The 25750-nt window shown below is 37.3% G+C and overlaps 1 protein-coding gene across 5 annotated transcripts in view; it reads left to right on the top strand.

Moving 5' to 3' along the window:
- abr (ABR activator of RhoGEF and GTPase) overlaps window positions 1–25750 on the top strand; it is a 270755-nt gene that overhangs the window by 159189 nt on the left and 85816 nt on the right. For 4 of the 5 annotated variants that reach the window (XM_079608306.1, XM_079608307.1, XM_079608308.1 and 1 more), the window contains 6 exons: window positions 11208–11315; window positions 12781–12841; window positions 19035–19087; window positions 19813–19953; window positions 22787–22908; window positions 24256–24424. In XM_079608306.1, the coding sequence (XP_079464432.1) occupies window positions 11208–11315; window positions 12781–12841; window positions 19035–19087; window positions 19813–19953; window positions 22787–22908; window positions 24256–24424 (654 nt within the window). Of the gene's footprint in view, window positions 1–10452; window positions 10629–11207; window positions 11316–12780; window positions 12842–19034; window positions 19088–19812; window positions 19954–22786; window positions 22909–24255; window positions 24425–25750 lie in introns of those variants that run through there. The other variant, XM_079608310.1, reaches the window with a different exon arrangement.

Here is a 25750-nt window from a genome sequence, read left to right as displayed (position 1 = left end):
TATTAGTCACCGTTCTCTCTTTCTTTCTCTGTTACTCACTCTTTCTGGCCATCTCCTCCCACAAATGCTTCTCTCTTCACAACAAATGTTCCTCTTTTTGCGTCTTTGTGACGTGTATGTGCATATCAGCTCTTGTCTGTGTTTCACTTGATGAAAAGTCAGAGTGCTTGATGCAGGGTTGCTAGGCGACGATGGCACGTCCGTGTGATGTGTTGTGTTCCAGACTTCTCCCGAGCAGTGGGAGAGAGGAGCATGCTGGGATGGAGATTGAGAACACAGGCTCTCATCATGCAGTTCTCAACTCAGGGCACAAATATACAGCAATCCATAACTTTACAGAAGTCATGAATCAAAACAGAGAAGATGGATCATAAAGGACAATGGGAAGAAGAAAGAAAGAGCAGAGATCAAGGCAGAGTTTGAATGACAGTGCTTTAGATCTTTTTGCTTTGTTGAATCTGAAATAGTGGTCGACCAATATATCGCCTTGGCCAGTAGGCTATATTTAAAGGGATACTTCACCGATTAGTTATTAAACTTTGTATCAGTAGAAACCCGGTAGTATTTTCGAATGACCGTGCTTCCCTCCTTCATGTCCTCCTGAGACGAGAGATTATTTTTTGCCTAGAAAAAATCCTCCGATGACCAAAAATCGTCATTTGACCGTTTATCTCCGTGACAAGTCTGCCCGGGCTCTTCCTCCTGACCGCCAAGCAGGTCTCGCTCCTCAGCGAAGCAAGTGCATTCTGGGAGTTGTTGTCTTTCATCCACATGAGCCACAAATTTACAATAATTTACTGCCTTTTCTAGTATTTTTGACAGAAAGGGTAGATTTGAGATTGCCCTGTAATTGACTAATTCTCTACGATCAAGTTTCTTTTAAGAGGTTTAATAATAGCCAGCTTAAAAGTGATGACCAAGAAGAATTAATGATTTTAAGAAGAGGATCTAAGAAGAGAAGTGGTTAATATATTAATTAACATGAACTAACGATGTGCAATACATTTGTTACACTACCGGTATTTATTCATCTTTGTTAGTGATATAGTTAATAAAAATCTAGTTGTTTATTGTTAGTTCACAGTCCATTAACTAATGTCAACAAATTAAAATTATTAAAATTAAAATGATTTAGAAGTCTTTCATAAAATTATTTACAATTATTTCATGACTTGTGAGGCATGCTACACAACTTCTTGTTCAGGCGCTTGTTCTATCCAGACTGGACTATTGTAATGCTCTCCTGGCTGGTCTCCCAGCTTGCACTGTCAAACCTCTGCAACTGATCCAGAATGCTGCAGCCAGAGTGGTCTTCAACGAGCCGAAGAGAGCACACGTCACTCCTCTCCTCACAAAATTGCACTGGTTGCCGGTTGCCGCTCGCATCAAATTCAAGTCACTAACATTTGCCTACAGAACAACCAGTGGCACTGCTCCCTTGTACCTTAACTCATTACTTCAGACTTATATGCCATCCAGAAACTTGCGCTCTGCAAGCGAGCGGCTTGTGGTGCCATCTCAAAGAGGCACGAAATCTCTCTCTCGGACCTTTACCATGACTGTTCCCTGCTGGTGGAATGATCTGCCTAACTCAGCCAGAGCTGCTGAGTCCGTAGCCATCTTTAAGGAACTGCTGAAGACGTATCTTTTTCGGCAGCACTTGAGCACTTGATCCAGTAATACTAACACTTTCTTCTCTATTCTAACTTAAAAAAAAAAAAAAAAAAAGTTGCGTTGGATTGTACTGTGAAGGGTCATAGCACTTACATACTGTTGTCCTACTGCTAGTTTAATTGCTTCTATTGTTTGGATAAAAGCGTCTGCTAAATGAATAAATGTAAATGTAAATTTATTTTAATAATGTATTAGTAAATGTTGACATTAACAATGATTATTAAATGCTGTAGAAATATTGTTCATTCCTGTTCATCTCGTGTTAAAGGCACACTATGTAGAAATTGTACCTTAATATAACAGCTTCAAAGTAGTTTCGGTGGTAAACAAATTCATAGTAGGGCGAATCATCCTGGTAATAAAGCTTGGGGGGGACGCCACTGGAAAAACCAGCAATGCAAGTTTGAGAGGAGCGCCCCTGACAAATCTTGCGTGAACCACGACTTGCTTTACAGCAACGATGTCACACACATTAACAACATATGAAGCACCGCTCTGGAAGCACGAAGACACTTGCGCGCATTTCAGACGTGATACTCGACGATGGAAAAAGCAAAGAAAACGCGGTCAGAAGAGACTAGGGAAAGGAAAAGGGAATCTGACCGCGTGAGAAACCGGACAAGAGTCACACTCGGTCAGGCTTTCACTCGTTGGCGCGAGCTAAAAAGCAGCACTGGATGCAACAGCGATGCTGACCTGGCGATCTTGTTGATGGACTAGTAAATAAATCTCTTATTTGTAAACTTGTTTGCGTTCTATGTTGTATGTTGTTACGCTTGTTTGTAGTATGTAATTTTTTTACAATGCTGTTCATTCATCCATTATATCAGACGACGCTGTTGATTCCTGCGATAATCATGAGAACAGTTGTCAATATCTCACATAATTATCAGGACATAAATAAGCCAAGAGGTTGTAAATTTGCAAACTATTATGATAAATTGCAATAATTATGTCTAATGACATCATAACGGCCAATGTTATGAAATAATGCGACGTACATTTAACTTTATTAATGTCATCTGGCATTTTGTAATGTTTACATTACAATCAAAAAACACAAATGAAATTATACAGTAGGCCTAGACTATAGGCTATTTACTTGTGATTTAGCTGCAATCATGTAAAAAAAAAACGTTATAAACCAGCAAACGCGGTAGGCTACTTTATGTAAGGAATAATTGACGACAGGCCGTTGAATTATTATAAAAATAATGCACACCCGAGGTGGTAATGCGGTCACGACGCAAAGCGGAGTGGCCGTTTTACACCTCGGGTGTGCATTATTTTTATAATAATTCAACGGCCTGGAGTCAATTTTTCCGCTTATACTACAGTTACCACACCTCGAAATATTGTTCAGATGATGTATTTCAAGACGTTTGCAAAGTTTTTGTCATTAAAACGCTCTTGTATGTAGGACTAATTCCTTGCGCATCTAAACCCATGCTCCGTTGCTAATTCCAAAACGTCATTTTAGAGTTAGTAACGGAGGTTTGAGCCACTGATAGCAGAGTAATGCTGGACACACTTGACGACTAGAAACATTCTCTGACTGTGAATGCAGCAGATTTTAAAGGGTAAGTTCGGTATTTTACACTTAAAGCCCTGTTTACAGATCGTATCTGATGAAATAGAACGGTTAAGATTAAAATTTGGACACATGCTCCTGTCCCGAGAATTTTAGGTTTAGTTCGCTTCCCCCCCACACCCCCACAATGGTTGTCTATGTGCACTGGAAGATTCCTTCCTAAAACACATTAAACTTTCGTTTACAAAGACGTGAAACTCACCGAGTGGTCAGGGGTGTTCACTGGTATGTGCACTCAAAAATCGCTGAAAAAGATGCATTCCAACAGGTTTTATCGTAGTTTTTGTCCAACTCCATTAAGTTGTATTGGATTCGCTGTGTGAGGTAACGTTACGGTATTACTCCGCCGCGGGAAACGGAAATGGGGTTGTTTGTATGCTTTTTGTAGTCTTATGCAGTCGCGGACGCGGTATCGTAGGCTAAGCTATCTAAACATTTTTACAAGATCGAAGCTATCTGTGTCAACTTAGAAATGGATTCCGAGACATTTATATGGGAGGATGACGGTTTTGAGATCGATTTTGATGGACAGAGTTATAGGTTTGAGCCTGAATATTCAGAGGAGGAATTTCTGCAAAGAAAGGCAGAGTTTGAACGGCAGTTGACAACGGAGTCCAGTGTTACGCCTGTTGCCGAAGCTGCTGCTGTCTCAAGGCTTAACTTACAGGCACTAGGTGGTGTTCCTTTTGCCACGAATCTTCCCGCAATTCGGAACTGCACAAATTCGCCACATTATTAGCTGTCTGTTTGTAGTGCTTTAAATGAAGACAGCGATCTTCTGCTTCTTCTGTGTATATGCCCGTGGTTTGCTTGCAATTGGCAAAGGTGCATTATCGCCACCAACTGGGCTGGGCTCTATTATTCAAGCTCTCAACGGAAGAATCACGGGTGTGACGCGTTTGGCAAAATAGGTCCACAAAAGCTAAATAAACCTAAAATTCTCAGGACAGCAGCATGTGTCCAAATTTTTATCTTAACCATTCTATTTCATCAGATACGATCTGTAAACAGGGCTTTAAGTGTAAAATACCGAACTTGTCCTTTAAACACCGCTGTGAACACAGACTGAACGCGCTGAAAACGCGTGCATGATCAGTCATAAGTATCAAATTACATTCATAACCGGCCTTAGAGAGAAGCATGTGCGTCAATATTATTATTTATTTATTAATTCAATTCGTTTTAATTAATTCGTTCATTCTTTTTTTCTATTAGTGACAGTAGACTAGATTAATAAATGAAACACAAAGCCCTTTTAACAAGTATAGGCATATCAATTTTATTTATTTGTTATATTATCTTCAATAATTACGAAAACCCGTGCAACAGGACTATCAATTTATTTAAATATTCAGTTTAATTTTCTATTGAAAATTTATTTATTAAAATTAAACTGCATGTTTCCATTGATTGTGAAGTTAGACATTGAAAATTGCAGATCAAGCGCATGGGGCTGCGGTTTTTCTTGTTATGAATTGTATCCTATTTTCCGTTATTACAGTTGACTACGCGAAGTCATATGGAACTGTAATGAGGTCAAGACCTGCCTGGAACTACTTTAGCCGTGCGGTTCCCTGAAAATAATTGCACACCTCAGAACGTTTGTCAACCAATCAGATTCAAGCATTCAACGGCCCTGTAGTATAATATAAAGTAATCTAACACTTGACATGAACTTATTATTATCATATTATCATCATCAGTAGTTCAGTAGACTATGCAGTATGCAGTAGCCTAATATTTGCATGAAATCGTGAAACATTACCTGGTCAATACTATGCCCGACGCTTCTATCCTAACGAACCGGTACCGGTGTACAGGGTCGGGGTGGGTATTTACGACAGTGCAAGTATTCCACAGCGACTCTAGGGGTCGCTGTTTGACAAAAACACAATTTCTACATAGTGTCACTTTAACTAATGAAACCGTATGTAAAGTGTTACCTTAGTTTTTGTTAATTTGGCAGATTTTATGATAAAAAAATATATATATATAAAAAAAATATATATATATATATATTAGGGCTGCCCCCGACTAAAGATATTCCTAGTCGACTAACACTCCTGCATTTTAGCGATTAGTCGAATAATCGTTCATTTATGATATTAATATAAAACTTGCGTATATACAAGGAAAGGTATAGTCCAAGTTGAAGTTTAACACTTCCATATGACAGAAAATGCTAAAGCATGATATTAGCGCGTTCAAAATGAAATTGAAGCGCTTAAAACAGAATAGTAAAGCATTTAAAGTATACAGCGCGTGCACGTTATATCAGACTGCCTGCGCATTTTAATAATTTATTATCAAAAAAATACAAACTGTAACAGTTACATGTGTCAGTTTTGAATAAAATAAAATTCGTTCTTTAAAATAAATTAAATAAACTTATTAGTAACTTAGGCCTAGTACAAAACAAGGCAAAAAAAAATAAAAAAAATAAATAAATACTGTATCAAAAACGCTGTTTGGTATAAAAATAAAATACAGTGGAAAATTAATATAATTTTTATATTGTTCAAAAGGAAAATGAACAAAACCGAACAATTTAATAAATGTAGGCTACGGCACATCGCACAACGCCAAAACTTAGAATAAAAAAGAAGGCGGCAAACAAATGAACAGCCTAAGTATTTGATTAAATTGTTTAGAACAACTAGGCTATATTTAAGACAAAATGTGGAACAAATAGGCTAATTTAAAGAACACTAATACAAATCAAAAATATCAGAGCAAAGCCGCAAACTGCCATTAAGACGACGGATGAGTTAACTGAAACAACAAATTGCAAACATCAGACTAATTTTTCTTACAGAATAAAAAACAACTTCTGCATTAGGCTAGGCTATATAAAAACGAATAAATAAAAATAATATTTATTTAATTTTGTACAGCCTATAGGCTACCCGTTATAAAATAAAACACCCGTTGTTGTTTTTATTTTATAGCCTAACGGATAGCAAACAGAAACACTACAAAAAGGAAATTAAGCATTCTTACCTAAGCTTTCAATTCGATTTTATTTTTTTCATATTATGTGAGAGGAACACCAGCTTGTCCACATTGTTGGGAAGAAGGGAGCTTCTCGACTTGTTCACAATGAAGCCGGCCTTTGAAAAGATGCGCTCTGATGGAGTGGATGTGGAAGCGATACAGTGGAGGCGTTTAGCTGCTTTAGCGAGCTTTGGATATCGATGTAAAAAAAATTGCCACCTATCCAATGGTCCCGAATCAACCTTTGTTTTATTTGCCAAGTACATTTTTAGTTCATCTCTTCTGCATGCTCCTCCTCATCAATAGGCATCAGCATGGATATCTCGGGCTGCTTTTCCTTTTTCGGTTCGGGCTCACCCTCCTGCAGGGCTAAAGCCTTGTTTATACTCGACGCGTCCGCACGAGCGCGAGTCTCCGCTGACTGCGCGCGCGCCTCTCCAAACGGGAGAGGCGGTATTAACATTAAGTGACATGGCATCTGACGCACAGAAGCCAATGGCACATGTCACTATGGGTATTGGCACATCCGGTGGCACATCCGGTCTTCATTGGCATGTGCCAGTGGATAGTGGCATGTGTCACTGACACTATTGGCATGTGCCAGTGGTGGAGTGGCATATGTGTCACTGAAATCGCGACACACTGACACTGACATGACACCTGACTGACACCGAGTCGCGGAACATGTCACTGTGTTGCGACACCTCCAGTAGTGACGGACAGATTAATCGAACACCTATAGCCTACTGACGTAATTGTGGCACGAAATCCTAAATAAATTGCCTAATTTTGTGATATTTAAAATATCAATTAAACGAATTAAAGTGCATTAATATTTTTTCAAACGTGTTATTTGTGTCACGTCTGTATTTGATTGGTATGTGCCACTGAATGTTTTGTAATACCAGTGCTACTTTATGTTGTTTATCTCGCAAAGTCACAAACTGGCCATTCTAGGAAAGACATGAAATAAATCTATCATGGGTCACTACGAATAACGCGTCCGTTACTGTAACCTTTATTTTTGCATGATGCTCCATGCACGCCAGTAGGTGTCAGTAAGTCCACATGTGTCATTGGATAGTGGCATGTTTCAGTAAAACTTGTGACATGTCCACGGATTGCTTCATGTGCCACTGACATTGTCGCGGTAGCCTATGTCGCCGTATGTTATGACACTCCAGTAGCGTAGTGACACATGCCGCTGGTCATTCCACGAAATCGGTGCCTTTTCAACTTTAAAGATTTAAAAAATATAATTGTTTCAAACTGATTTTTTTTCAATACCCATTAAATTAAGACATCTTAACATGTCAAGAAATTGTGTTGGGCCATCTCAAGCTATGCCATTTATTATTTTAGGACTGTTTATTTATTTCATTTTTTGATATTTTCCTCAGTCCTGTTACCGACTAAAGTGTTACTATATAATACTTCCAATTACAAATATGCAACAGTTTGCACATATACAAGTAGTATTTTAGTCACTCTTTTAATTCAGATTGTCATATTTAAAAAAAAATCTGTTTTATATCATATTTGCCATTAAGATTACTGAAAATGTCCTATTTCATGGACGACATCACATTACAATTAAGACATATGTATACTTTGACAAGACATTTCTTTTAAAAAGGGTCTTGTCCAAAATGCAATATAGTGCAGGTTACTATGGTGAGATCTGTTTGACTGTCAAATGTAATGTTTCTTTAAAATATTAAATTAATGACAGTAACAGGACTGAACTCTCAATAACCGAGAGGGTCTTTAGTCACCTTTTTGTTTGTCATTGCAGTTAATTGCATGCATTATGGACAAGAATTATGAACTTATTTACTTCCATATATGTTGTCACCCATGGAACATTAGGCCATGACAATCTACATCCATATGGGAGGTAATCTAGAATTATATAGAAAAATATAATCATAGCAGAAAACATAACTTTTTTTATAACAAATCATCTTTGGACATGAAAATCCACTGGAAATACAACTACAAAAAAGTTAATCCACAGGACATAAACTTATTTTCTTTCCTTGTTCTTTGTCTCTCTTATACTTATTTTTTCCCCATAGAAGATACCGTTCCCTCCTCTATGGATCCTTGTCTCTATGAGCGCGATAGCACCGTTGCTTCTCGGCAACTACTAGCAACTGTAAAAGTGTATAGCAAATTAAGTGATGTTAATGCTATGCAAATAAGACAGCAAAGTAAGGAGCATAATTATACAAATAAAAAACAGATGCATAAACAAACAATGATAACTAAGCATGTGCTCGATGCTCATATGCTGCTGACTCATATGTCGCTAGTTTTAACTCAATAAGACACAAAATAACCTTTATAAATGTCTATGTCCCTGAGTTGTTGTCCTAATCCTTAAATTGCATTTGAATGTTTTCCCCGGCAATTAACAAATACACCATCTATAAAGAAGTTATGCAGTTGGGCTGGAATCTATGCTCCCTATTGCTCTGGGGATAGTAACAGGATTGATGGTAACAGGACTGATGATTTGATGCTAATATGCTAATTTCTAGCTAACAGGTCCAGGTCAGAAAGGCACATGGTATGTAATCTGAATGGTTGTTACTTCTAGATATTGGTAATATCAGGACTAATAAATAATTGTTTATATGTACACTTAAAAAAATGGTAACAGGACTGATGTTGTATGCCGACCCCTCTCTAACAACCCTGATAAAACATGAAAAATAGGATATTTAAGAAGAGATAAACTTATCCTTGCATACACTGCGGAATCTACTTCACCTAAATGATGTCACTTCCTTGAAATTATGTCACTTCTGGTTTGTACCATTATTTTATAGGGGTTTTTTGGTGATAGTAACAGGACTGATATGAAATTAGGGGACAATGATAAAATGACTTATATTTCTAAGAAAATATATCTATTTATGTCAAAACCATTACTTAACAATGATATTACACTTGAGACAATATAGAACTGTGAAAATTGTATAATTTTACCAACATTTTACAAATGAGAAGTCCTGTTGAAAAAGAATAACCATAGCGAGGGACATGCCAAAATCCTTACTCAAAGCATATAATATGTGATTTTAATTATTTAAAATCATATTTTATTGCCGTTTTCTTGGTCTTATGTTGATGCATATGATCAATAGTAACATTACTTTTTTTAAATTACACATTTATTTGTTGTTAAAGCAACTTGAGAACTGATTATATGTTAGGGACGCAAAAGGCACCGATTTCACGGAATCACTACGCTAGATGTGACATTATGACATCTACAGTAAGAATGCATGTATACATTTATTTCTTATTACATAATTCCTTAAATGTATTTGTAAAATATTAAAGCCAGATGAGTAGGCCTTTAAGCAAAAACATGATATAAATAATAAGTTTATAATTTATTTATGTTTTATAAATTAATTAGTAAATTTACTTACATAAATTATAGCTCGATGATATATAATTTATATTATATAAATTATTAACTAATTATTTATATCGATATCAGACTCTGATTAAGATTATAGTTTTTTTATTGATTTTTTTGTTTTGTTTTTGCTAGCGTCTTCTCGCAAACAAATACACCACCACCTCCTCAACTGTCGCAAGTTTTAGGTTATTTTGCGCTAGCCAGTGTGGACTTACTGACACCTACTGGCGTGCATGGAGCATCATGCAAAAATAAAGGTTACAGTAACGGACGCGTTATTCGTAGTGACCCATGATAGATTTATTTCATGTCTTTCCTAGAATGGCCAGTTTGTGACTTTGCGAGATAAACAACATAAAGTAGCACTGGTATTACAAAACATTCAGTGGCACATACCAATCAAATACAGACGTGACACAAATAACACGTTTGAAAAAATATTAATGCACTTTAATTCGTTTAATTGATATTTTAAATATCACAAAATTAGGCAATTTATTTAGGATTTCGTGCCACAATTACGTCAGTAGGCTATAGGTGTTCGATTAATCTGTCCGTCACTACTGGAGGTGTCGCAACACAGTGACATGTTCCGCGACTCGGTGTCAGTCAGGTGTCATGTCAGTGTCAGTGTGTCGCGATTTCAGTGACACATATGCCACTCCACCACTGGCACATGCCAATAGTGTCAGTGACACATGCCACTATCCACTGGCACATGCCAATGAAGACCGGATGTGCCACCGGATGTGCCAATACGCATAGTGACATGTGCCATTGGCTTCTGTGCGTCAGATGCCATGTCACTTAAAACTGCTACTGCCAAACGGTCGAGGAGAATTATACTTGACGCGCTCGCCGTTGTAGCCTACTATTCGTTGAAACTACAGGGGGCGACTCGAGTAATTGTCCTCTCTAAACCATCAGGAATCGGTGAGAAGAAGAAATATAAACACGTGACAATGTTTATTTTAGTTACCACCATAGATCTCGTTGATCTCTCGTTGCTTTGATGTCATGTCCATACACTGACTGCGCATTGTGCGCAGCCCCTGATTGCGTAATTTTTTCACGTGATTTTTTTTTTTTTTTTTTTGCGACTAACCGACTAATGAAGCCCTCTTCATATCGACTAACATTTAGTCGACTATTTGGGGGCAGCCCTAATATATATATATATATGTATGTACATATATATATATATATATATATATATATATATATATATATATATATATATAATATATAGTCTGTGAAAAGTTTTAAATGAAAAAAAAATCCTCATCTAATTGCGTACAATTAATTAATCACATACAAATTCAGTTACTTTTTAAGGAAAGAAAACACGTGGTGCTTACCCTGCTTCTAAATTGCAAATGTGAAATGTTCCTTTACACGGGGTTAAAAGCGGTCTTTAGAATGACAATAAGCCGTGGTTAAGCACAGTGTGAAAAGCCCTTTTGTGTGTGTGTGTGTTTGTTTACCACATTTTTTCCTCTGCTTATTTCTCAGGCCAGTCAGCTCGGTGTGTACAAAGCTTTTGTGGACAACTATAAAGTCGCAGTGGAGACGGCAGAGAAATGCAGCCAGGCCAACATCCAATTTCAGAAGATCTCTGAGGTGAGGTCATCTACCGCCGATCATCCAGCACTAGTGTTGTCACAATACTGGAATTTCCAACTTCAAAACGATACCTTGAAAATTATCGATATTCCTAACCATTTTCCAATACCACAGGGAAAACTGCCTCATATACAGATGAGGCTGCGTATATCTCATATACAGATAATTGGTTAATTTTGTTATAATTTTGTTATAATTTGGGTCATTGTGTTGCAATCGTTTACACACAGAACAGCTTTATTTGAATCGTTGAACTAAATTTAAAAAAAGAAAAGTAAACCGTCAGTAATAAAATAAGAACAAATAAACAAATTGCAAACGAAAATAGAAATAAAGAGACAAATGAAATAAACATGGGTTTAAGTTTTTCAGTTGGATCTAACAGTAGTATTTAGGTAAGAAATAATACAGAAATTAAAGTAATCAAATGTAAAATAAGACTGGATAGTCTTCATTGTAAAAATGAATTACAGATTAATGCTTTCAATCAAAGCTACAAAATTTATTCCGTCAAGAGCAGCAAGTGATTTTCTGTTTGTCTTTTGTTCTTTGATTAACATGACAGATGGCAGAAGGTTTATCAGGCTGCTGTGACTTTAAGTACACAGATCCAATATTCTGTTACACAACATGCGTTTTTTTCGCGCCCTGTGTCAACAAAAGACAGGATCAATGCCTTAAGTGGTGTGTCGTAGTGATGACGCACGTGCCATCGCGCGACTCTGTTGCTCTTAGAAGAAAGTTTGTGTTCGTCATTAGCAAAGAAAGAACGAAAAAATGTCTGCAAACTGGAACGAAGCAGAGACCAGGGAGCTCCTTACTATCCGCGCTGAAGCTGAGATCGTTCCCCAGCTTTGTGGAATGGTACGCGATGTGTAGTGTACATGTTTTCGACGTGTACGTTACACGTCTCATCCTGACGTCACGTGTCTTTACGGGATCTTACCGGGATGTGTGTGAACGCACTCACAGATCCCGGAAAATCACTGGCAGTGTGAATGAACCAAAATCAAACACATTATCCCTGTATTTTCTGTAATCTCTGTGTGAAAGGGGATCTAGATTTTGCTTTGATGCCTTAAACTGACTTTGACATATGATAACAGGCAAAATTACATAAACTTAAATTGGAACAGCCTTGCCATATCTAAAGACCCCAAAACACAATTGGGGCTGGACTCTTTTGACCTAGCAACTGCATAGCAACAGGCTTAAACCACATAGCGACATTATTGCAATGCAAGTGCCCACAACATAGTGGTGACATGTTCACATCACATCTAGCTATCATGCATTTACTCATACACACACATACACAAGCAGCCTTCTGCATCACATTTCTCTTAATTTTTCCATTTAGGATGTATACGTCACATTCTGCTTTCTGAGCCAGACGTGAGCTCTGTATATACGTGCACTTGTGCTGGTGTGTGCTTATAGTAGGCATCTTTTCTGTTGACAGAATCTGAAAGTTAAAGGTCCAAAAGAATCCAAGGACTGCACCACATCCGCCACCATGGAGGGTAAGAGCGTATCTATTGATCTGTGATGTGTGTGTGACATGCATGAGTGAACCGTATTTTACAGTATGTGAAAGCCTGAATCTGTTTGTATGTGATTTGATGTGTTGATTGTTGGTTCATTGCGAGAGTGAATTGTCATATATGCGTAAGTGAGCTGTGAGCAGTGTCTCTTAAGAATGAGTTCAGCTCTGCATCTTTCTACTTGTGTATGCAGCATCCACAACGTACGTGTGTGTGTGTGCGTGTGTGTGTGTGTAAGAGTGCGTGCTTGCTCATTCTGAGTGTTTTGGAGTGTGGGAGAGCAGGAGTGTATGAGTCTCTCTCTCTCTCTTGCTGTCTTGGCCGTGTTTGTGAGGGATGGATAAAAGGGGCTGCAGAATGAGAAGGAAGTAGTGAGAGAGCATTTAGAGAAGACTGCAGGATCAGTGGAAGTTTGTCATGGAGATTCTTCTAGTTCTCCGGCTGTGTTGTAACTGCACCTATGGTAACTGTATTGCATTTTAATGCTTTGACAAGCTGATGATCTGGATGACTCTCAATTCATGATTATTGTTTGGTTTGGTTTGTGATTTATGTTTTAATTGTGTCCATGCTATCTGATCAGAAGGTTAAATTGTTTTAGAGCTTAATTCTGCCGGAGAATGTTATCTAATTTCAGTGCAGCAGGATGTCTGGTAATCGTGCATATACCGGTACTTTGATATTTAGACCCTTTACTACAAAAGTTCTTTATTATGTAAAAATATATATATTTAGATTATTAAAATATGATTTCTTACTAAGAGAAATGTAAAATCTTTTAAAATCTGCTCAATAAAAGATTATTTGGGGAACCCAAGTAGGTCCTTCTATGACATTGCTGTGATAACTCCCTTTTGGAACCTTTATTTTTAAGAATGTTGAAAGATCTTAAGAACAATGGGACTTATAAAACAAATAGTTCCGATTATGGCTTCTGATTGGTCAATACAGCATTCCAGTCATGCTAAAATATACAATGTTGTAACAACTAAACACTTTCGCATAGCTACTGTATACCATATAAAAGGGGTGTGACGATACAACTTAGCTCACAAGACGATACAGGATATTGGGTTTACGAGAACGAGACGAGACAATATTTTTAAGAAACACTATATTTAAGGAATGTTCAATGACAAAATATGACTGGAAAAAAGTATTTTATTCAACTGAAAGTCACAAAATGCAAAACAATGTAGGTTCATTTAACTTATCATTTAACTAACCTAGGGCTGTCACTAACAATTATTTTGGTAATCGAATAATTGGTCAAGTGAATACCCTTTAAAATGACTCAAAATAACATATAATAACCAAGAGGCAATAATAATTGGTTTACATAAAGTATCAAAATCAAGTAATTTATAGTTTTATTGAACAACACTGTTCAAATACATAATTTAATATACCTATTATAAACAATCAACTTATGTACATTATGTATTGTATATAATACCAACTACCTGCATATAGCACTTTACAGGATGATCAAATCCTTGTTTAATATTGGCCAAACAACATTTAATTCAAGTGCCCACCTAATCTTCAATATTTGGCCTCTTCTTTACAATAGAAATGCTACAGCCACTGTAATTTCTTGAACAAGAACATGTGGACATTAAAACATGCAAACTCAGAGCGAGGGTTCAGACTTTTATTTTGAAATTGTGACAACAGTCAACAAAACAACAGTTTGCATATTTAGAAAGAGACTGATGTTAGTATTTTGTTAGATACTGATGATTGTATCTTCACTATCTATGTTAGTAAAGATACTGATGTTAGATACTGTGTTAGTGTAGGTTTATAAATGATAGCACTACGCTATGCTGGATTATGATTAAAAAAATTGTTGTAATATATCGTGCAAGCCTTGGTTTACTTTACTCACCCTTATGTCGTTCCAAACCTGTAAGACTTTTGTTCGTCTTCGGAAAACAAATTAAGATATTTTTGATGAAATCTGAGTCCTTTCTGTCCCTCCGTTGACAGCAACGCAACTAAGGTTTGTTCTCGCACGTCAAGCTGGTTCGGTTCAGCTTCTGTTTATGTTTTCTGATCAATGTTTAAATTAGAATAAAAGCCTAAATTAAAACTGTTCATCATATAGAGAGATCAATTCTCTTCCGAAAATTTGGACTAAACCACTTATATGGATATTAGCTTTACAATCTTTTTAAAGCATTTAAGTGGTATTTTCGTAGCTGTCAATGGAGAGTACAGTCTCAGATTTTATCAAAAAGATCTACATTTGTGTTCCGAAGATGAACGAAAGTCTTCTTTCACCGACAGGCATTAATGACAGAATTATCATTTTTGGGTGAACTAACCCTTTAAGTTCTATTTTCCGGGTGTGAAAAGGTGGCACGAGATCTCGCCACACTCCTACCATATACTGCATGCTTGGAGATCAACTAGGGCTGGGCTATGTGGCAAAAAATATGATCACAATATTTGTTCATATTGATCGATATACCAGATTCAAGAGTATTCCGATGATGACTTAAGCCTGGAGAAACCAGAGTTAATTAATTAAATTTTAGAATAGCCTATATTTTATTAACAAAAAAAATAGAATAACAATAATATATATATTATCTGTGGCCATAAATAGAAAGTTTGTCATTACCTTGTAATGATATGTCTCCAGTCCTGAATTTCTCCAGTCATCTCCAGTCATCTTTTCCTCAATCCAGCGGTATGGATACGTATATGGGAAATCAGTAGCTCTCTCAATCTAGAGGGGTTTCTTCTGGGACTGTGTGTGAAGGGCATCTTGGACTCATTTTGTATGCAAGCCTCTGTGCTGAGATATGCTTCAAGGTTGTGATTGGATGTCACAACCTATAGGGACTATGTTTCTCAAAAGCATCGTAAACTTAAGTAGATCGTAGAGAGCATTGCCAATGCCAATAGTTTCTAAGATCTACTTAGGCTTACAATGCTTTTGAGAAACACAGCTCTAATTTGTTCGATTTCAGATCCAATCAGCGGTGATTGGTCAGGCTTTGTGAGGTGGAATGAGCCAGTGGAGTCTGAGGAAATTGATTTTGTGTATTCATTCATGATGGCCAGAACGAGCTCTCATGCACTCCACTTTATAATGACTTTCAGTAAAATCCACCTAGTAATCCACCTAGCAATCACCTAGTAATGCCTTAACAACCACCCAGAACACCATGGCAACTCATGGCAACATCCAGCAACAAACTAGCAACACTATATTAATCAACAACTTCCTATAGACCATCAAGAACACAACAACCTATAGAAACCACCTAGCAATACCCAAGCAGCCACAAAGAACACACTAACATTTCTAACAACAACCCAGAACACCATCAAAATCTCTGCAGTGTCCAAGCAACATCTAGCCACCAATCTAGCAAAACGCTAACAAACACTCAAACATCTAACGACCACAACACCCTTCCAACAACCCAAACTATGGGAGATGCATGGACAAGCACCTATCATATTGTCTTCAGAAAAATGTTTTCTTCAGAAAATGTGCTTAGTTGATTTTATGGTCCATTCAGCAAAGTCCCACAGATTTCGCCCCAAAATCACCATAGAAAATGCTGATAAAGCCCTGCAAACAGTAATCCAAATGAACACTAGCAAATATGAGTAAAGAAAGATTATTTAATTGATAAATGACACTGTAGTTTTCCCTTATAAATCTACTGGTGCACCTCACTTCTCTCAAACATTTTTCACCACACTCTCTCCACTAGAGATCGACCGATAGTGGATTTTACCGATAACGATAGCTAGGTTGGGCCATACTTGCCGATAACCGATTAATGAACCGATAGTTTTTAAAATTGATACTGGATAAAAACAAACATAACACTCCAAGTAAAACAGTGCTGAACTATATAATAATAATAATAAAAAAACTGTATTGAACCATGAAAACATGCTAAATGAAATAAATATATAAATGTGAATAAATATTTAAGTCAATAAAAGACATTCATTCAAACTGAAACAAAAAGTAATACTCTAAATAACAAATAAAACTAGTTACATTCAAAATGTAACTATTTAACTGTTCTTTTCAAGCCAACTTAATTAATAAAAAAGTAACAAAATTTGTATTAAAGTGAAGATGAAAAAAATAAATAACCGAAATCGAATGCTTTTCTGATTCGTTTGTTTCTGTCGGCTGTATGAACATATCAGTTTGCTTACGTCTCTAGCTTTAAATATGCAACTTCTCTGCATATTTAATGCATAAAAGTGACCAGCTGGATATGAACTAATGCAAATAGAGGTAACAATTGTGACATTAAACATTCGGGTCGGACTTACGTTTATGTTTGTCAGTGTTTTAACCGCTTGAGGTACTACTAATGTTAGCGTCCTCTCAGCCTCGAAGGCAAACAAACATACTGTTGTGCTGTTCTTTCTCTACTAATGCAGCATTTAGTCAACAAATTAATCACTTTATAATGATATGACAAAATGTACTGTATACATACATTTGAGCTGTCGGTGCTTTAAACGCGCATCTGATGTCAGCACTCTCCACGCAGCATGTGCTCTCAGTGCAGCACGCAGAATCACGTGTCGAAATAAACAACACGAGGCACGAGTTTTTATTACACCTCTAGAGGCCGCTCTTGTACTGCATCATGCCAGCAGACCCTTCTCAGCTCTTACACTGTGTAATGAATGACAGTGTGCGCTTCTCAGCCGCTCCAGCAATGGACGCAACCAGGAAAAACTATCGGTATATATTTTTGCCGATAACGATAGTTCCACCAGTCAACAATCGGTGCCGATTAATCGGCAAAACCGATGAATCGGTCGACCTCTACTCTCCACTGTAATCCTTCAGCCTGGCAGAGGCACATGGGAAATATGCCCTGTCAGAGAGCTTCGTTCTTTTGTGATGTGAAATATAATCTATAATTAGATGAATTGAGTATGAGTGAGTACGGACTGGTGGGAAACGTCATCCATTAGAATGAAAGAAAGCAGGACCACCACAGGAACCCATCATAACCCTGTCAGAAGATGAAGATGTGACCGCAGAGGAGAATGTGGAGAAGTCTCTCACTAGTGCTGTCAAATAAATGAGACGCTCTTTTTCCTGAAGATTGCTCACAGGAGACCCTTATCGGAGTGTGTATGTCAGTATACTTTCCAAAACTGTGTAACAGTGCTCCTTGTACCTGACTGGTACTCCTTGGAAGACAGTAGTCTGACTTTGATACGCTGTGTTTTTTTAATTGAGGTCAACAAAAATGATAATGATTGTGTTGAAGTTTTGGCTCAGTGGTTAGTGCAGGGCCATAACCACAATACATTATTCAGAATATCCAGTATTTTTCAATTACATGCTCTTAAAATTGTACCTTAGTGCAATATTGAATTTTGGTTGCATATTGGTGCAAAGCAGTATTGTATTAATTATTTCTTGATAGAAAAAATCTAAACCCCTTATTAAAGTTAGCAAATTTTCCTTTGACTTGCAATCGAATGTTTGTGAAAAATGATGACAGCATACAATATTTGCATAATGAGTCATTTGCCTGCTTCAAATGAGTCAAATGCAGAAACTGTTTTTTTGTTTTGTTATATATATAGGGTTCAGTCTTTAGGAATTACAGTTAGCTTAAAAACTATATCACATTGTATAAATGTAACAGAATCGCAAGAGCTTGGTATAAAGTGTATGGTATGAGGTGTTCATATCCGACTGCAGTGTTATGATACTGTATAAGCTGACAGATATGCATTTTCTTTACTCTCTCAGTCTGTCAGCTTATTGAGAGTGGGGATTTACAGAGAGCTAAAGACATAAACCGAGCCTCCTCTCAGTGTTTGGTTTCATTTGTCCTGGATGCTCATGTTTGTACAGTGCTCAGAGATGCTATTATCCCTAGTATCTGGCTGCTCAGTCAGCTGTGTAATAGTTTGGGGATGGTTATTTATTCTCTCTCTCTCTCTCTCTCTCTCTCTCTCTCTCTCTCTCTCTCTCTCTCTCTCTCTCTCTCTCTCTCTCTCTCTCTCTCTCTCTCTCTCTGGGTGTGTTTGGCATTTTTATGATTGAAAGTATGAGTGTTTTTTATTTAAAATCTATAAATATCTTATCTTATAAAATAATATTCCATAACTTATGATCACTCTCTTATTAATTATTTAATGTTTGTCTTTACAGCTCTCCTCTACAAGCCTATTGACCGTGTCACTCGCAGCACTCTTGTCCTGCATGTGAGTTGCTCTCTCTAAAAATATGCACAGGCTAGTATTTTTCTGGAGTCACACATGCACACTCACACAAACACGCAGGTGCAATCAGCTGTGACTTTAAGCCTACCATTATTTTAAGTATGGTGGACCTGGCAGTGTTTCTAATAAATCTCTATTTGTATAAGACTCTATTGTGTCTTATAGTTTAACCAGGTTAATATGAGTTCACTTTCATTGTAAACTCTGTAGAGATTTAAATGCAGTCAATTTGAAAGAATGCTCTTTTGATTTCTTACCTTGAAAGGTTGTCTTTAGATGTTCTGAGTATTTGCATATTGTCTGTGATGATATTTTGGAGTTGTGGCGTTTATCTGTAAACCGTTAAGTGTGCCATAAAGAGACACTCCAACACTAATAAATTCTACTGTTTAAATATCATCATATCCATTAAGATTCGAGTATCAATATGTCAGACCTGATTTTTTTTTATCACTGATCTTAAAGGTACAATATGTAAGAATTTTGTAGTAAAATATCCAAAAATCACTTGCACAGTGTGATATATTTCCTGCAGTTGTGTACTTACAAATTCAGTCTTTCAAACATTTTAAAAAGCTCAACAACCCCAAACTTTTGAATTGTAGTGTAGGTTTATAACTTTAGCATTTTTGTTTTAGTAGTGGGATTATCACTTTTAGAATACACATAAAACTCATGTATGTTGTCTTTTTGTTTTATTATATAAGGACTTGTTGAAACACACCCCTAAGGATCATCCAGACTTCCCATTACTGCAGGATGCTCTGAGAATATCCCAGAACTTTCTTTCCAACATCAATGAAGAAATTGACCCGCGCAGGACTGCTGTGACCACACCGAAAGGAGAGGTGTGTGACTTGGTGTGCAATTTTGTGTGACAGAAGAGAGTGAAGTATCATGTATTTTGCATATACAGTCCTTTGCTGTAAGTAACGCTTTAAGACAGGTGAGGTATCAGTACCTTTTGTATGAGTGTTTTCACACCTACTTTATTAATAACATTTTATTTGGAACCTGGTATGTTTATTTTTTCTTATTTTCGGTCTGTGTGGGCAGTCAACAGCAAAAAAACCCCACCTCACCTTGAGTTAGCTTTGCATCAATATATATCTGTTTTTTATTTATTTTCTGTACCTGACAGATAAATTTTTCAAAGAAATAATCAACAGATTAGTCAATTATGAGAATAATCAGAAGTTGTAGCCATTAAACTCGCTTATTAACCATCATGGTATAATGCATAGTTAGAGGAATAGACTCTATGCACGGCCTAATGCCTAAATATTTCCGCTAAAATCTCAATTGTACACGCTCTTCCGTTATAGTATTCTCTGATAGCAAACTGTGGTAAAAGTAAACTCTTTCTGTCATATATTGTTAGGCATCTCGGGTACAGGGTACTCCTTAAATGAAAAGAAAAGAAAGTTTTAGTTTTAGTTTTCTCTTACCTCAAAAATGTTTCCCTGCCAGTTTAAAGGCATAGTTCACCCAAATGTTAATGTAATTTACTCACCCTCGTGTCATTCCAGACTCGTACAAAAGGAGATGGTAAGAAAGACTAATTTTCTTTATTGAATGGAAAAAATATGTAATGAAAGTGACTAGTGACTGAGCCTGGCATTCTGCTTAACATCTTGTATTGCGTTCCACAGAAGTCAGATATACAGGTTTGGAACAATATGAGGGTCAATAAATGACAGATTTTTACTGGTGAACTATCTCTTTGTCCACATGGTGAAAAATCTCATATTATTATACTACATTAAATTTGTAATTAATTACTGTGTGACTGTGCACTGCCACCAGCAACTTTATTCTCTTTAGGGCCATGCAGATAAAACCACCTTCCCACTGACAGGACTTTGCTGGACTAGGAATACCAAGAGGGCATATTAGGATGAGCCAGTGTTAGCCAACCCTTTTCCTAGAGACACACCAACAGTACAGTGTCTTGGATATCTCACTTATCTAATACACCCTTTTTTAGATCTTGGTCTAGTAAGCAGCGTATGAGTTGAATTTAAAACATGTACTGTTTATGTGTCTCGAGGAACATCAATGGAAAACACAGGGTAACCATTAATCATTTATCTCATTCTTCTCAAAATTCACTTAAACTTACCATTGCTCTGGGTTTGTGCCAGCTAAGCAGATAATGTGCTGTCTGGTACAGGAGTGTGGTTACACAGTGCCTGTGCCAGCAACACAAGAATAGCTATGCTGGTCCTTTAACACAATCTCTAAAGATAAAGACAATGACAAAAATAATAATAAATGATTGACCCCAAATGATAGGATATATGCATAAACAACAAGACAAGATGACTGTCTTTCCTTTTAAAGTGCTAAACTTTTCTACTGAATAAATTTGTTATTCATTATGCAATTTGTGGCATGGTTGTTGGTGCCAGGCGGGCTGGTCTGAGTGTTTCAGAAACTGCTTATCTACTGGGATTTTCATGCAAAACCATCTCTAGGGTTTACAGAGAATTTTCAGAAAAAGCAAAAATATCCATTGAGCAGTAGTTCTGTGGGCGAAAATACCTTGTTGTTGATGCCAGAGGTCAGAAGAGAATAGCCAGACAGGTTTGAGCTGATAGAAAGGCAACAGTAACTAAAAATAGTCACTCGTTACAACCATGGTAATGCAGAAGTGCATCTCTGAATACACAACATATAACTTTGACACAGATGGTCTACAGCAGCAGAAGACACACCGGGTGCCACTCCTGTCAGCTAAGAACAGGAAACTGAGGCTACAATTCAAAGAGCTCACCAAAACGTTGCCTGTTCTGATGAGTCTTGATTTCTGGTGCAACATTCAGATGGTATGGTCAGAATTTGGCATAAACAACATGAAAACATGGATCCATCATGCCTTTTATGAATGGTTCAGGCTGCTGTTGGTGGTGTAATGGTGTGGGGGATATTTTCTTGGCACACTTTGGGCCCCTTGGTACCAATTGAGCATTATTTAAACGCCACAGCCTACCTGAGTATTGTTGTTGACCATGTCCATCCCTTTATAAGCACAATTATAAACCATGTCACAAAGCTCCAATCATTTCAAACTGCTTTCACTTTACTCAAATGGCCTCCACAGTCACCAAATTTCAATCCAATAGAGCACCTTTGGGATGTTATAGAATGGGAGATTCGCATCATGGATGTGCAGCCGACAAATCTTCAGCAACTGCTTGATGCTATCATGTCAAATAAAGGCCAAAATCTCTGAGGAATTTTCACCTTGTTGAAACTATGCCACGAAAAATTAAGGCAGTTCTTGCTATTTGCTCAAGAGATTGATCTATTTAAGTCCACGTCATTCTAACAGGAAACTGTTCTTATAACCACAGGTGTAGTTCCACCCACACAACTTGTAAAGCTATTTGCGACTATTTGTTGGAACTGTTTTCTGGAAACACTGAATCGTTGAACTACTTGCGACCATAGTCAGCCATGTCTGCCAACAATGCTTGTAGAAAACGTACCCCTAACCAATAAAAAGATACTCAAAACGCAAATGTAGGGAGGCGGAAAGAGAGTTTGTAATCATAACTGAATAAAAGCATATAAAAAGGTGCAATCAACTGTTCAAGTGTCAAAAAGATTACTTCCACTGGATTAATTGTGTGTGTGTAGTATTAACATATCAATATTTCATTTTCTAAAACATCACAGGCTCGTCAGCTGGTGAAGGATGGCTTCCTGGTGGAGGTGTCGGAGGGGACACGTAAACTCCGTCATGTCTTCCTCTTCACGGACCTTATGCTCTGTGCCAAGATGAAAAAGACAGCAGTTGGGTATGAACATGGACAGTTCAAATTGGTGTTGGATTCACTTAGAATTTTCACTCAAAAATGCTCATAAATTCCACTAAATAATTACAAAGAAATGGCAAGTAACACATTGAATAAAACAATATTTTGAAGTAGAAATAATTAAATATTATTTTATTGTAAAATTACTCTTTTTTTATTGTAAATTTACTGATTTATTTACTACTTTGAAACAAGATTTTTACAGTTTACACAAACTCACTTTCTCTCTCAGTTATGTATTTGTGTGTTTGGTGCCTATAGATTAAGTGTTGATTTACAAAGGTGCAATACCATTTGTCACTCTGTTCTTGTCATGGTTACGATGTCAAAGACATCGTAATAATGGTTGATAGCTGTTGTTACCCTCATGCAGCTACAGCCTTCCCAGAATAACAGGCATACATAACACACACTAAAGGCTGTGCATTTGCACATGAAGATACCTCATGAAACTGATTTCGATCAGGCATCTGAGACAGTGTAATGGTTTAATGATCTACAACAAAATAGAGCAAGATTTGGGACTAAGCAAATATAAATGTACATTTACACACAAACTGACCACCAACCACAACTTTCAGATGTCATATTTATTTTTTTAGCTCAACTGCCATAGAATGGAACGCACAGGATTGTGGAATACCATAGGCAGTGAAGGATATCTATGCTACCTTCAAAAATCGATCAGATGAAGGTATCTCAGGAGACAGGAAGTGAAGCTAACATTCATTTGGAATTAACCTGGGAATGCATCCTCCGAGGGCTGCATTTTTAAGTTTCAGACGCAGCTCTACTTGATAATCTACTTTGCCTCATATGCTCGGGCATTATGGGACATTCAGTTCTGGGTTCTGTTCTCAGCACTGGCAGAGACTGTAAAGTATTCAGCATGTTTTTCAGACTGAATTAAGCAGGAGATGATTTTAATTGGTTGTTAAGCATGATGATGAACAGATTATATTCTGCTGCAGAGCCATGCTGGGCATCATAATCATCTCACAATAAGAATGCATTATCAAGCATTTCTGCAGTGGAAACACATTTTGATCCCTGAAGCGTGCGTGTGTGTACTGTATATATTCTCCATAGTGAGTGCTTAGATGAATAGGTTACATTAGTCTCAACAGAGCCAGGAAGAAAATGATATCATGAAGCATGTGCGAGCAAATTATACACTTAATACGCTCAAATTATATACTTAATATATTAAGGTTGTCAATTTAATTTAGTGTGCTTATTTATAAAAATTAAAACAATAAAAAAAATAACATAATAAATCATGCTTTTATTTGACATTTAAGTATGTTTCTCTCTTTGTGTGTTTGTCAGGAGGCATCAGCAGTATGAGTGTAAATGGTACATCCCTCTGGCTGATCTGAGCTTCCAGACTCTGGACGACTCGGACTCTCTACCTAACGTCCAGACACTCTCTGAGCACGAGATCGAGGAAATGAAGATCAAGATCTCCACCATCAAGAGCGAGATCCAGAAAGAGAAGGTACGATTTAAATGAGGACTTATCATAAAAACTAAGCTAAATATTAGTGGTGCTTGTTAAGACATTGCCTATACTTAGAGTTGGAAATTTAGCAAACACTGTATATATTTACAGTACGTACATAATAATTAGGCAACTTGATATTCTGATCTAATATTTTTTACAAGCGCATTTTACCAATTGAAAACCACATCATTCTTAATAATTACTATTAATATTGTATATAATCATTAATGTTTAAAGGGGTGGTAAAATGCCATTTTCACAAGATGTAAAATAAATCTCTGATGTCCTCAGAGTGTGTGTGTGTGTGTGTGTGAAGTTTTAGCACAAAATACCCCACAGATATGTTTGTATAGCATGTTAAAGTTGTCACTTTTTGAGGATTTGCAAAAACACACCGTTTTGTGGCTGGCCCTTTAAATGCAAATGAGCTGCTGCAGAGGGCAGGGTTTCAATAGCTCGCGTGTGTTAGCAGCAAGGGGGTAATCCATCCGCCGGAAACTGAAGCCCCCCTGGGCGCCGCCATTGTAGCAGAACTTCACCTGCTGTTAGCATTCCATTGACTCCCATTCATTTTGACAGCGAATAACTTTACATCTGAGGCGTCCAAAGACTCCATTTGTCCATTATTTATTTCTAAAGAAACTCGACAATGTATAAAAGGCTCCATTACCTTGTATCTTACGTTATGGCCCCGTTGAAGCTGTTTTTGTAAAAAATAGGCTAACGATTGCGTCATAATCACGCGACTCTCTGTTGCACTGTAGAGAAATTACCGTATAGACCGGCGAAGAAGCTCGCAGGCAATCGGGGGGACGTTGAGGCATAAAGTCCGATAAAGTCAAGGGAGAAGCCCATAGAGAGTGAAAAAGTTGCTCCTGCTGCTAGCTCATGGAGAGCTAATACTCACGTTCTCCGTCTCTGCGAGATTCGGAAGGGAATGATTCAGATTTCTCTCGGCACAGCTACTAGAAGACTTACAACTGTCAGACACGTTGCTTACGTCACCAAGCTCAGTTTGAGCCTGCGCAGCCTGGCGATCAGGAAGTGAGTGCTTCAAAAGGGCTTCACTTTTCTCCGTTGAAATCTATGGGGTCGAACCTCACGCAGACACACCGTTGAAATCTATGGGGTCTAACCTCACGCAGACACACTAAAATTATAGAAACTGTTCTGCCTTTAATGTTAAAACAGAGTCAGACAAAGATGGAGAGACTCAAGAAGTGACAACATGTAGAATGCAACAGGACGTCTCTAAATGGTTAGTTGATGAATTTATGTTGCTGATGTGGAGTTAACTATCTTCAATTAGGATATTCTGTC

This window comes from Phoxinus phoxinus (assembly GCF_949152265.1).
Source record: "Phoxinus phoxinus genome assembly, chromosome: 3".
In the NCBI taxonomy this organism is placed as follows: Eukaryota; Metazoa; Chordata; class Actinopteri; order Cypriniformes; family Leuciscidae; genus Phoxinus; species Phoxinus phoxinus.
This window is presented reverse-complemented; position numbering and strand designations above follow the sequence as displayed.